The 14,257-nt window shown below is 50.6% G+C and overlaps 1 protein-coding gene across 1 annotated transcript; it reads left to right on the top strand.

Moving 5' to 3' along the window:
* The first annotated feature begins 1,959 nt into the window (after positions 1-1,959).
* On the top strand, positions 1,960-13,807 carry LOC138374351 (F-box only protein 17). The gene is made up of 6 exons (XM_069457100.1): positions 1,960-2,114; positions 8,681-9,046; positions 9,589-9,700; positions 11,822-11,917; positions 12,841-12,976; positions 13,603-13,807. Exons 2-6 carry the CDS (start codon positions 8,698-8,700, stop codon positions 13,744-13,746), a joined length of 837 nt encoding a protein of 278 aa, XP_069313201.1. The 5' UTR covers positions 1,960-2,114; positions 8,681-8,697; the 3' UTR covers positions 13,747-13,807.
* The last annotated feature ends 450 nt before the right edge of the window (positions 13,808-14,257 follow it).

The raw sequence follows: 14,257 nt of genomic DNA, 5'->3' as shown, positions 1-14,257 counted from the left end.
GGTGGTTTCCTCTTATTAAATTTAGGTTCAACACTTTCTTTTTTTTTTTACTAGAATTCTGCATAGGCATTTTTGTGTCACATCTGACATTTGATGTCAGAATGTCCCATTGTGGGGGACACTGTTCAATCATTTACTTAAGAGGGTGTCTTCCAGACCTCCCCTCACAACACTGCAGAGAAATATTCTTTCCCCTTCGTAATGAATAAGTCATCTTTTGGGTGATAATTCAGCCTTTTCCCCAACATCCTGTTACCAATGGTTTTAGCATTCTTTGATGATCCAATTATTTTACCGGGGACCCCCTGTGTTTTTTCTAATTTAACTGTAATAAACAGGTATTATCTGTAGAAGTAAACTGTATAGTGCCTGTAAAAGTATGTAATCTATGTAGTCTATATCTGGTTCACAGCAGGTCCTTAATAATGGTATCAATTTTTAAAAATCATCCCAGTGGCGGGCTACAATCTCTTATCTGCAAACCTAAAGTTCCCTCTTAAATGAGGCCCCCACACTCTTCAAGCAGCGAGGGCGGCCTGCACCAACATTAGGCTGTTTGTAACCTCCATCCCACTAAGTGTGTATTCCTCTCCACACACACTTTGAAGCAGAAATGTCACGTGATCTTGGAGGACTGCCCCCCCCCCCACACACACACCCCCGCTGGGGAACGCTGTATATGGTATTTGCATTGTATTATTCAAAAATCCAAAAAATCCAGGATCCAAAACACATCTAGTCCTAAGTCATTCAGATAAGAAATGGTGTGTCGATCTGCGCTAAAAAACTCTACCAATAACAGTTTTACAAGCCACAGGGAAAACCTTCAAAGGCGGTTGGTACAAATAGTGTAGCTTGAGGTTTAGCGTCGGCGCTGCGCACGCAGGATCTCACGCCATCCTCACGGTGGCGCTGTGGTGCCGGGCTGAAGTTTCTAGGGGAAGGGGCCTGGGGAATCCAGGCTCAAAACCCCTCTTGCCGAGTGAACCCCAAGCTAGCGACCTGGACTTCGTGCATAGACTACTTATCATTGGGCTTTGGTTTCTCCAGAGAGGCGTCCATGGGATCATGCGTATTTATCATGCATTTAGCACAGTGGCAGATAGGAGCGAGTGGCATTAATATAATGATTTACTAGTGCGGGGGAGGCCTGGCGTTCAGGAGATTGGCTCTGGGGTGTCTGAGGTCAGTCACCTTGGGGTCCCTGGAACAATCGGGCAATCAGAACTGTGAAGGCCCAAGGGCAGAGATAAAGGGAGAAATATAGGTCGTGGACCCATCCTTACTGATACTGAAATTCCAGATTAATTCAGTTATCTACAGCTGGGGGCTGGGAGGGGTGGCTCCTACAGTAGGAGGGCTCAGGTGTGTCATTGCTGCAGGACAGATGTGTGGCAGAGGGGTTCCGTTTAATAACAGGCCCAGGCTTCTGAGAATCTCGTGTTTGGGACGTACCGTAACTACGACAAAAATCCCTGTGGCTAGGGACTTTCATTCAAGTGTTTCAAGTCAGGCCCAAGGTGGGGGTGGGTGGGGATCACGCTTAAGCCACTTACTAGCGGAGAACCAGTGCCTGATCCCATAGATGTTATGAAAGGTGGAGGCGGCTCCAGGCAGAGGCAGGAATGAGAAGGAAGCGGGATTTGGGTAGGTTTGGAGGTGGAGAGCTAAGAGCAGTCCCCCGGCGGCTGGAGGCTCCGAGGACGTGGAATTCGCCCAGAGGAGGTGCATGGGGTGTGCGCCGGGGGACCCGGGTCTCAGATCGCGGGTACCCACGTGGAGAAAGTGAGCGATCTCGCGGGGGAGGGGGTCCCAGCTCTGGGAGCGCGGAGGCTGGCTCCCCTCCCCGCCGGCCTTGGGGCAGCTGGGCCTCCCGGATCCCGGCCCCGCCCTCGCTCCCGCCCTGCGCCGCGGTCCAGAGCAGGGGCGGCCTCCCCGCCCACCCGCCCGCCCGATCGCAGGCCCACAGCCCCCCGCGGAGAGGACTGACCGCCCAGACTGCCCGTCCCGGGGCTCCCTGGGCCGGGCCGATCCCGGGGAGCCCCCCAACTGCCTCCCAGAGTAAGGCGGGGAAAGAGATCTTAGCCTGCCGCCGCCTCCGAGCAGGCTGCCAGGTGAGCGCCGGGACAGGTGGGGGACCCAGGTCGGGAACCGAGTGTCGCGTCCTCACCCGCAGCTGGGGCGCGGGAGGAACGATTCCTGCTCCAGGCCCTGCCCTGGGAGTCCCGTAACCCCAGCGTCCCTTCCCGGGCCTTCCCTCCGCTCGAGGCTCCTTTAAACCCAGAGTTCTACAAACACGTTAGAAAGCCCCAAATCGTACTGAAAAGGTTTTGCTTTGAAAACGGGTTTTCCTACGCCCACGCCTCTCCACCCAGCCTCTCGTCCGCTGAGGCCACCATTAAAAACCCCTTAAAAATGCTCTCGACCAACACGTGTGCACAGCAGCTCCGGGAAAGGCCCGACCACTGTTTACCCTTGAAGAGTTTCTTTCTTCTGGCTGGCAGTGTCCTCGCAAAATCTGTGAATCAGAAGTCTTAGGGGACCGTCTCTGGATTTAGCAGCTTGGGGACAGCATGTGTTTAGCTGTGGCCGCTTCTCTCGATTTAAATTTTGTTCTTCTGTTATTTTTGCAACGTTCAGTAATATTTTTTTAACGCTCTAGATCTTGTTCCTTCAACTTTAGACAGCATCTATTTACTCCATATTTTGAAAGACTGAAATATTTCGAATCTAGTTTTAAAATAAATGATAACGTTTTAAATGTTCCAGTAATACACAAGAATAAGACAATTAGAACATACAGAGCTTTGCATGAAAAACAAGTCCTATAAACAACAGCTGCCCCCTTATTCCCCATCCCAGGCAGCCAATTAAAATTTATTGTGTTTAAATTACTTTTCTTTTTCTGTTTTTCTTTTTTTTGAAATGAGTGCTCTCTATGTTGCCTGGGCTGGTCTTGAACTCCTGGCCTCAAGCGATCCTCCTGCACTTGGCCTCACAAAGTGCTGGGATTATAGGCGTGAACCACCCACGCCCAGCCTTAAATTACTTTTCAAAAATGGCAAAATTGACTTGTGATGGCTGGCGCATCATTTTTAACTTTTTCTGTTTTTTATTCCTTTGGTATTTACTTCCAAATCTTTAAAGCAAAATTTTTGGATTGTTATTTCTTATTTTATCAACTTTTACGCAATGTGTCCATCATCCTTTGCTAAAATTAGGAGACAATTTTTTTTACTCTCTCCACAGTTTTTGTCCTTCCTATGTAATCACCTCCCTATGTAATGATGGCATTACTTTTAACTTCTTATTGGTTAGTTTTATAACACAAAATAATTTTTTTTAACTTGTATTTCTTTTTTTTTTTTTTCCTTTAAGAGATGGGGGTCTTGCTTGTTGCCCAGGCTGGACTGAACTTCCGGGCTCAAAGGATCCTTCTGCCTCAGCCTCCTGAGTAGCTGGGACTATAGGTGTCTGCCCACCCCCCACCACCCCCTGCCAGCTAAATGTGCATTACTGGTTGCCTTAAATATACACAGGCCTTTTTGTAAAGCCTGCCTGAGAAGCCTGCTTATAAAGACGTATTTTAAAAATATATGTCGGGGAGGTGGCTCCCATCTGTAATCCCAGCGCTTTGAGAGGCAGATGTGGGAGGATCCCTTGAGCCTAGGAGTTCCAGGCAGCAGTAAACTATGCTCTGGCCACTGCACTCCAGCCTGGGTGACAGAGGGAGACTCTTATCTCTAAATAAATAAAAAATTAAGTTAAATTTTTGTATTTATTGAAATGTTAATTACTTTATCCAATCAAATGATATATCTATGGCTTACAAATCAAACAGAAAAGAGTCTGCTTAATTTTTTTTCTATGATAAAATAATACAATCTCTTTAAGAAAAACAGAGAAGGCAATGTTTTAGATTAAAAGAGATTAAGGAAACCTGACCAGCCCTGGCAGTGTTTGAGCCCTGGTGGGGACCTTCTTAGGAAGAAACAGCCACAAAAGTCCCAGACAGCCATTGTCTGGGACAATGCAGGAAATTTTTCGTGGAGTGGGTATTATTAGATAGCAGAATGGATTTCTCTTGGTGTTAAGTGGGATCATCTTGTAGACTTATAAAATGTCCTTGTTCTTAGGAGATTCATGTGGAAATATTTAAGAGTTCATCAAAAAGAGAAAAAGAGCACAAATATGGCAAAATGAGCATATAGAGATGTTGATTTGGCGGTTCTTTCAACTTTTCTATATGATGAAATTTTTATAGTAAAAATTGGGAGAAAATTAAGTAAGATGGTTTTGAAATGAAGAAAGAGATGGAAGAGATGGGCACAGTGGCACAAACTCTGTGCACCGGGATCCAAACCCTGGCTGCTACACAGAAGTGAGGGAGGCCATTGTTCTGGACTTGGCTTCAGCCAACCAGACCAAACCAAAATGGAGTCACTCATGATAAATGCCACGTAATCAAACTGAAACTTTAAGGAAGCTGATGGATTCCTAAAGAAGCCAGTTTTTCTAGAAAACAGGAGATTCCAGTGTACTTGAGTCAGCATAAGAAAGAAATCCCCTCTGCTTTAACCCTTACAAAACAACCTGGAGTAACCAGATGTCAACCAATCGGGTTTTTTCTATTACGTGATTTGTTCCCACGTTACAAACCATTTTGCTGCCATTGCCTGAGGGAAGCTCTCATTCCATTTTGTAGCATAGAGGCCGCCCCATTCATGAATCTTGACTAAAATCCCGCTAGATCTAAATTTGTTGTGTCATTTTGCCTTTTGACACGGCTCTGCCACTTACTTGCTGGGTGACTTTGGGCATGTTGCCTCCCTCCTCCAACCCTCAGTTTCCCCATGTGAAAAACAGTGCCGACCTCATGGGGTGGTTTGAGGCTTCTGTGAGATTCTGTAAAGCACTTTCCACAAGCCTGGAGCAAATTAAGGGCTCAGGAAACAGTAGCTGTTAGTATTTTTTGAAGGAATTTTGAAGGAAGAGATGGAACAGCACAAGCCCAATTTCTGCCCTCTAGCCCAGGACTGTGCCCCTCCCCCCAGCCACAGTAAAAATAAAATCTGGGGTTGGAAATCACCAGGACAGCAGCTGTGGCTCAGCCCCAGGGCCAGCCTGAGGACAGCTTTGCAGGAAGCTGTGGGAACCACCATAGAGGCAAAGAGAGGGTATCTGACTTGCATAATGGCCAAGAGCAGAGACTCTGGGGTCAGGCCTGGTTTTGACTCTCAGTTTTATGAGTTATGGTGTTACCTTGGGCAGATTATATAACTTCTCTAAGCCTTAGTTTCCTCACCTGTAAACAAGGTAAAGTACAATACCTATCTTATAGGATGGTTCATGAGGGCTGAATGAGGTGTTGCATATTAAGAACTTAGCACTCTCTTCCTAGTCTGGTCTGGTCTCCTCTTCCTCGTCCAGTCTGGTCTCCTCTTCCTCATCCAATCTGGTCTCCTCTTCCTCATCCAGTCTCGTCTCCTCTTCCGGTCTGATCTGGTCTCCTCTTCCTCGTCTGTTCTCCTCTTCCTCATCCACTCTCATCTCCTCTTCCTCGTCTGGTCTATCTCATCTACTCTTCCGGTCTGGTCTGGTCTCCTCTTCCTCATCCCTTAACAGCTTTTTTGAGGTGTAATTTACATACCATAAAATTCCACCCTTTAAAGTGGACAATTCAGTGGTTACTGGTAAATTTACAGAGTTGTGCAACCATCACCACAGTTACCAAGCATTTCTATCACCCCCAAAATATCCCCACGCCTATTTGTAGTCCCCCAGCCCAGGCAACTACTCATCTATTTTCTGTATCTATAGGTGGGTCTTTTCTGGACATTTCATAGAAGTACACCATATAATATGTGGTCTTTTCTATCTGACTTCTTTCATTTAACATACTGTTTTGGGGTTCATTCATGTGAGTCTCACATCCATGCCAGACAAGCTGGTGGACTTATAAATCATAGCTAATTTTTTTTTTCTTTGAGACAGAGTCTCACTCTCTCAGCCTGGCTAGAGTGCAGTGGCGTCATTACAGCTCACCGCAACCTCCAACTCCTGGGCTCAAGTGATCCTCCTGCCTCAGCCTCCCTAGTAGCTGGGACAGCAGGTATACACCACCATGCCTGGCTAATTTTTCTATTTTTAGTAGAGACAGGGGTCTCACTCTTGCTCAGGCCAGTCTCATACTCCTGGCTTCAAGTGATCCTCCCACCTCAGCCTCCCAGAGCGGTAGGATTACAGACGTGAGCCACCGCGCCCGGCTGCAGCTAATTATTAATGCAACTATTAACCACCTGGAGCAAAGCACAACCTTGTCCCTCTGAAGCCTGTCTCCACAACCTCACTCTGTAGTGGGAGTAAAGATGATATCAACATTTTTGCTGTATCCACAGACTACTTGCCTGATACAGGCTTTTTTTTTTTTTCTTTTCAACAAAACCTTAAACAATTTGTTGAAAAATTACAACAGCTGACATGAGTTGAATGGAGCACTTACTGGGTGCAGGCAGATAACAAGCATTAGATCACTGAAGCCTCTTAACCCAGGGAACTCTCAAAGTGTTGTTTTGCCCATTAAACAAGATGATGGGATTCAATGAGAGGATGCAGCCTGAATGCTCAGCACAGCAGCTTTATAAGGGCCAGTAAATGTCACCAGATAAAACTATCATGGCTAAAATAGTTGCTGTCACTTTTTTATAATGGGTAATAAGAGTGCAACTACCACAATTTAATGTTTAACACTAAGTTAATACCATTCTTACTTGTGAGCCCCCAGGGGGCTTTTCTTAAGTGCTTTACAAATATTAGCTCATTTCACCCTCTCAACAGCCCTGTGAAATAGGCACCATTAATATCCTCATTTTCAGAAGAGGAAACTGAGGCACAAAGAAATGAAGTGACTTATCCTTAGTCATATAAGTGTAGCTGGGACTTGAACCCAGGCGAGGCTGGATTTTGAGCATCCAGAATGCTCCAAAACCCAACATGATGCTCAAAGGAAATGCTCATTGGAGCATTTCGAATTTCAAGTTTTCAGATTAGGACTGCTCAACTGGTAAGTGTAAGGCAAATATTCCAAAATCAAAAGCTTGGAGATCCAAAGCATTCTGGTCGCAAACATCCCAAACAAGGGATATTCAGCCTGAACTGTGCTTTCCTTGCTAAGCTGTTGTGCCTTTGAGTGAAGTAAAATGACTTTCTCACTATGTCTTAAGCTAGTTGCTGAGTTCTCATTAAATAAGGGTGTTTCACCTCATTACATATCTGTGTAACGTCAGTTTCCTCATCAGTGAAGTGGGTTTTTGATGTGATGCTTCATTCACTCACTCATTCATTTAACATCGCTTTATTGAATGCTCACTGTGTGTCAGGCACTGTTGTAGACATTGTGGTATCCAGCATGCAAAAGAAACCATTTCAGCCCTTCTGGTGACTACGATGTGGCTGGAGAGACGGACGAGTAAGAAGATAAATAAGTACAGTATATATAGTTATTTGTGTGGTGCGTCAGATGGTGATAAGAGCTCTAGAGAAGTACAAAGTAATTAAGAGGGAAGAGAGAGTAGGTGGTGGTGGTGAGGCCCTGAAATTGTAAATAAGGTGGCCGGGGGAAGGCCTCTTGGAAAAGTTGACATTTGAGCTCAAAGACTTGAAGGAAGTACTGAAGTGAACGAAGAAATCATCTGGATCCAGGTGGAGGGAACAGCCAGTGCAAAGGCCCTGAGGCATGGAGGCCAGTGTGGCTAGTGCAGAGTGAGTGAGAGCGAGAGAGAGAGATGATGGAGGCAGAGTGTGTGGGGCCCTGTGGCCCACAGGGCAGACTTCGCCTTTACCTTGAGTGAGATGGAGCGCGGCAGGGCTGGTCCTAACTCAGGTGTTCATACCTGACCTGGATGCTTGTGAGGAACAGACAGTGGAGGAAAGAAGCAAGGAGCAGGGTGCAGGTGAGAGGTGATGAGAATGGGTGAGATCCCCAAGGGCGTGAGTGTTGATAGAAAATAGAGGACCTGCAAAGACCAATCACACATTTTTGAGATCAGAGAGAGGAGGAAGAACCAGCCACAGAGACTGACGAGGAGCCACCAGGGAGAAGGGACGGGGAGTCCAGAGGGGTGTGGTGTCCCAGGAGCCAAGTGAAAAGGGAGTTCCCATCAGATGCTGCTGACAGCTCAAGTAAGGTGAAGACTGGACAGTGACTACTGGCTTAGCACCATGGAGGTCGCTAGTGACCTTGACGTTTCAGAATGGGGAAGGGGGTAAACCATGAGTAGAAAAGGCTTAAGGGAGAATGGGAGGAGTTGGAACGGTTGGGGATGAAGTGGAAATGGTTTCCTCCACAGGGGGTTTCTTGTCTTCAGTGTGCTTATGGCATATGCCCGGTATATAAAGTACTCAGCCTGACAGGACTGCGCGCCAGATGGAAGCTGTGGTCCGAAGTCCGGACGGGGTCAGTCAGACCGGGGATTGTTTACCCGAGGGGGAAAAGTGGGGAGAGGCCGAGGATCAAAGAGGGAACTGGGTCCCCGGGCTTCACAGCCATGGCAGCCCCCCTGGTCGCCCATGGACCTGAGGGGATAGGTCGAGCTGCAGGAGCCTTGCGTCCTGGGAGGCGAGGCAGAGGGTGGCCTGGCAGTGCTGACCCGCCGATCGACCGCCCCCTCTCGGCCTGCAGGACGCCGGCTGCTGGAGATGGGCGCCCGGTCCTCGCGGCGGCGGCTGCCGGCGGACCCGCCCATGGCCCTGGACACGCTGCCCCCGGAGCTGCTCGTGCAGGTGCTGAGCCACGTGCCGCCGCGCGCGTTAGTGGCGCAGTGCCGCCTGGTGTGCCGCGCCTGGCGCGACGTGGTGGACGGGCCCACCGTGTGGCTGCTGCAGCTGGCCCGCGACCGCAGCGCCGAGGGCCGCGCACTCTACGCCGTGGCTCAGCGCTGCCTGCCCGACAGCGAGGACGACGAGGAGTTCCCGCTCTGCGCTCTGGCGCGCTACTGTCTGCGCGCGCCCTTCGGCCGCAACCTCATCTTCAACTCCTGCGGAGAGCGTGGGTGCCAGGGGCGGGGCCGGAGGGGCGGGGCCGAGGAGACTGCCGGGAGGCCTGGGATGTCCGCCCCGAAGAGGCAGTGCGGTGGGCGTGGCCATGGCCGGGCTGTGGGCAGAGCCTGAGAGAGATGTAACCAATGGGCAAGGCAGCTGGAGGAGCTGGGGGCGGGGCGGGGGGAGGAGCCAGGGGTGGGAGGTGGCCGCATTGAGGCGGGATATGGGAGCGTGGAAACTGGGTGGCTGGTAGGGGCGGGGCCAGGACCGAAGTGGAGTAGCCAGAGATGCAGAAGGGAGGCAGGACAGAAGGGCGGGGCTGGGGAGAAGCTGAGTGTCTCGGCAGGGCAGAGTGACGCGGCCGTGGGAGGGGGACCAGCAATGCAGGATACTGGGAGGGGGCGTCAGAGCAGAAGAAGCCGGGGAGGCGGGGGTTGGAGCGCGGGAAGGAGGGACTGGTGGGCGGGACACCTTGGGTGGTGGCTGAGTCTCAGCTGAGCCAGCTGGCAGGAGAGTCAGTCATCTGTTCAACCCTATTGAATTCCACAGAGGGCTTCAAAGGCTGGGAGGTGGAGCATGGCGGGAACGGCTGGGCCGTGGAAAAGAACCTAACACTGGTGCCCGGGGCTCCTTCCCAGACCTGCTTCGTGACTTCTTTCGAGTGAGTGGCCCAAGTGAGTGGCCCCTGGTCCCCGGGGCAAGTGCCTGGAAGAGAGGGAGGGACCCTACCCCACTGTCCTCATCCTCACCTTCACCTACCTTTACCCTCTCTTTCCTTCCTTCATTCATTCAAGCAACAAATATTTTTTGAAGGCCTGCCACGTACTAGGCACTGTTTTATACGCCAGAGATACAAGAAAAAAATCAGGAAGATTAGCAACCTATTCTTGTTTCATTTGCATTTTAGATGTAGAGTCGGGGAGACATGAAACACAGGCAATAAGGCCGGGCGCGGTGGCTCACGCCTGTAATCCTAGCACTCTGGGAGGCCGAGGTGGGCGGATCGTTTGAGCTCAGGAGTTCGAGACCAGCCTGAGCAAGAGCGAGACCCCATCTCTACTAAAAATAGAAAGAAATTATATGGACAGCTAAAAATATATATAGAAAAAATTAGCCGGGCATGGTGGTGCATGCCTGTAGTCCCAGCTACTCGGGAGGCTGAGGCAGGAGGATCGCTTGAGCCCAGGAGTTTGAGGTTGCTGTGAGCTAGGCTGACGCCACGGCACTCACTCTAGCCTGGGCAACAGAGTGAGACTCTGTCTCAAAAAAAAAAAAAAAGAAAAGAAACACAGGCAATAAAATGACAACAATGCAACAAACATTTTAGGGGGGTTACTCTAGGCTAGACGATTTATATAGACTAATAACTTTTAGTTCTGGCAACAACCCTGTGACGTAGATACTATTATTGTCCCCACCGTATCATAGGAAATTTGGGCACAGACAGTAACCAACATCTAGTAAATGATTTGGCTCCAGAACTTATGGTTGTGATAAATGCTGTGAAGACATCAAAACAGTTTGATTGACTGGTTGCTTCTCTTTTATCCTCATACCTCTTACTCATTCTCCTTGTCCCCTCCTCCTATAGGCAGCCATTCTAATGTGGCATTATCCGGCTCTCTAGTAGTTGCCAGTATATTAGGGGTGAAGTGCTGTCTCATTGCTGTCTTAATTTGCATGTTTCTGTTTACTAATAATTAAGCATCTCTTCATGTACCTGTTAGCTTTTTAATTTTCCTCTTTTGTAAATTGCCTGTTCATATTTTCTATTAGGAGTGATGTCTTTTTCTTGTTGACATGGAAGAATTCCTTGTATATTCTAGATGTACCTTGTCCATCTTGGAAATAGCAGAAATCTCCTACTCGCTATCTGTATTAACTGTGTCCACGTTGTTCTTTGTTGGGTAGAAATCTTTTATTTTCATGCGATCAAATTCATCTTCCTCTCTTTTACTTTTTGCATTAGAACTTGTGTTCTTGAAATTTTGTTTAAAAAAAATCCTTCTCCACTCCTAGATCCTAGCAATATTCTCTTATATACTCTCTTCTAGGAACCTCATAGCTTTATCTTTCACATTTAGGTTTTTAATCCATGTTGAATGGGGCATTAGGTAAGGATCCAGATGCCCCTCCCTCCTCCATATATATTGAGCTAGTTTTCCCAACACCATCTACTAAAGAATCCATCCCTATCCAATCCCCACAGAGTGGTGGTACCACCTCTACCATTTATGAAGTTCCCATACATACCTAGGTCTGTTCGATTCCCTTGGTCAACTTATTTGTCCTTCCACCAATACTGCACTATCTATTTTTATAGCACATTCAAATTAGGGGAGAGGACTGTTTACAAAGGTGTAGGTCAGACCCCTGGACTAATAGTAATGGGGGAAAGGGCATTACGATTCACCCAGGGGTAAGGGTAGGAAGCAGTTACTGAAACAGGAAGACAGAGAAGGCTGTAAGGAAGCCCCAGAACTCCCTGCTCAGGTGCCTAATATGTAGTCTCCATTTGTACTTACGTCCTGGTCCCCACAAATATTAGGGGCAGGCTTGATATGGGTCAGCCTCCTGGAGCCCAGAGCAGGCTGGAGAGTGGTGGAGGGATCTGAGAGGCCAGAGAGCAATGTATAGCCCATCACGTCCCATCACGTCTAGTAGGCAGACTCTGAGGGCTGCTTTAGAAAGGGTTATCCGGTCAGCCTTCTTGGAGGAGGTGGTTTCTGGCACTTGAGTGCCAGGACTGTCTGCCCCACTCCCTGCCATCTCCTCTTCCCAGATGGTGCTTCAAGAGGCAGCTTGTGGACCTGGTGATGGAGGGGGTATGGCAGGAGCTGCTGGACAGCGCCCAGATTGAGATCTGTGTGGCCGACTGGTGAGTGAAGAGTGGTGACCTGCCCCAGAATGCTAGCAGTGGTGGCATCAGTTCTGCAGCAGGGACTCATTTCGAGCCCTTATCAACCCCATGGGTACCTGCTGTTACTGTGCACCCTTTGCAGTGAGGCGGAGAGGAAGTGATGCTCTCACAGTTCAGAGTCAGGGAGGGGTGGAGCCTTGGTGAGCCCAGACCCCCCACTCTGCAGGCCTCCCCACTCTGCACGCCTCCCCACTGCACTCCTCCCCACTCTGCACGCCTCCCCCTGCACTCCTCCCCACCCTCTTCCCAGCAGATCCCCGGGGTTGTCCACATGGGGCCCCTGACTAGCTTCATACATCTCTGAAACTAGACACCCCTCATCACCCTCAACTCAGCACTGACCCTAAGGGTTTGTGGATGCCCAAGGCCTCCAAAGGATGGGAGCACTGTGCCTTGAGAACTGAGGCTCAGTGGGGGTACACTTGGGACAGGGGTGCTGGCTGCTTCAGAGCCTGAGGGCTTAGGAAGAACTCCCTCCCTCCCAGAGCACCCAGGTTCCTCCCTGTAGCATTCAGGCTCTTCCTTTCAGGCTCTTGCTCCTCCACGGAAAATCCAGTCTCTTTCCTGGGGCTCTTCCCCAAGGTCACCAGGCTCCTCCCCTGGGTAGTGGTTCCTCCCAAGAGCATCATCCCCCGCCCCCAACTAGTGTCCCCAATCCACCCCGGGACCACCCAGGCTCCTCCCCTAGGCTCTGGCTCCACCCCACACTACCCAGGCCCCTCCCCCAGAGGTTCCTAGGCAGGGACCTCTCCAAATGCGGTGCAGGTGTGCATGCAGGACCCTCATCGAGGTACAGGGAGGCCCAGCCCTCAGCCTCCCGCCCCCCCAACCCAGAGAGCTGGCGGAGTGGCGGGGCTTGGAAGCTCACTGCCACCTGGCAGGTGGGGCGCCCGAGAGAACTGCGGCTGCGTCTACCGGCTCCGGGTCCGCCTCCTGGACGTGTACGAAAACGAAGTGGTCAAGTTCTCGGCGTCACCCAACCCGGTCCTTCAGTGGACTGAGAGGGGCTGCCGACAGGTGGGTCCACACTGCCTTCCAGCTCAGCCCTGACCCGCTCCAAGGCACACACCCCACCTCTCACCTGCTCAGTCTCCCTTCTCAGCTCTCTGTATAGAGATAGCTATAATAACAGCAGCTGAAAATTATTGAGCCCTCGTTACACAGGCCCCACACGCTGTGCCCATTACCTCCCTGACCCCATCTCCTACTGCTCCACTCACTCTGCTCCAGGCATACTCCCACTGCAGGGCCTTTGCACTGGCATCCCCCCCCCCTCCACACCCCCCTCCCCCCGCTGTCTGGAACACTCTCCCTCCAGAGCCCCACATAGCTCCCTCCTTTCCTTCAGGTCTCAGCCCAGACCTCACCTCAGTGGGGCCTTCTCTGCTTGCTCACCTCACTCACTTTCTGCTACCCTCCCGGCAGGATGTCCTTTGCCCCTTACCCACATCCTGCCTCAGTGCGCAGACCCTACTGGAATGTCCTCTTTGCCAGGGCAGGGGGTTTTGCCACTTTATCGCTGCTGTCATCTGCAGCACCTAGAGCAGGGCCAGGCACCGACTTGGTCCTTGGGGAGTATCTGTCAGGGTGAAGGAAGAGAAGGGGCCCGCAGGCCCTCACCCTCTCGCTCCCCACCCCTGCAGGTCTCCCACGTCTTCACCAACTTCGGCAAGGGCATCCGCTACGTGTCTTTTGAGCAGTACGGGAGAGACACACGTTCTTGGGTGGGGCACTATGGCGCCCTTGTGACCCACTCCAGCGTGAGGGTCAGGATCCGTCTGTCCTAGCGAGCGGACTGATCAGGCCTTCCAGGACGCACTGCCATCTGCCAGGCCTTGTCATTCAAGAGAGGCTTTGCAGCCGGGAATCAGAGGCTGCCCAGGGACAGCGGGCATCCCACGTGACCTGTTCCCAGCACACCTCCCAAGGACCCCACTTGCTGCTGTTTCAGCATGGTGGTGCTCGCGCCGTGTGACAAACCAGGGGTCCCACCAGGCTGTTCACAGCTTCCTCAGCTCCCCAGGTGGGGCGTGTCAAGAAATAACTCAGAAACATGTAGTTAGTGGTTTGCCTGCAAATTATCTCCTCCCACGTGGTCGTCAGTCGGTAGGAGTCAATAAACAAAAGGCCGCCCAGACTACAGTAGAGGGGACAGCTGCCGACAGGGGGCGCAGTGACTCCTGCCGGCTTGTTTGGGGGCAAGCTGATCGCTGGCAGGGAGCCGAGGTCAGCTGGGGCACTCTGTCCCTGAGACCGACAGGGGCATGAAAGGAATCCTTTTCTGTTGTTTTGGGGAAT

This window comes from Eulemur rufifrons, chromosome 24, assembly GCF_041146395.1.
Source record: "Eulemur rufifrons isolate Redbay chromosome 24, OSU_ERuf_1, whole genome shotgun sequence".
Taxonomy (NCBI): Eukaryota; Metazoa; Chordata; class Mammalia; order Primates; family Lemuridae; genus Eulemur; species Eulemur rufifrons.
Note: the sequence above shows the minus strand (reverse complement) of the source record. Positions and strands in the feature narration are given on the sequence as shown.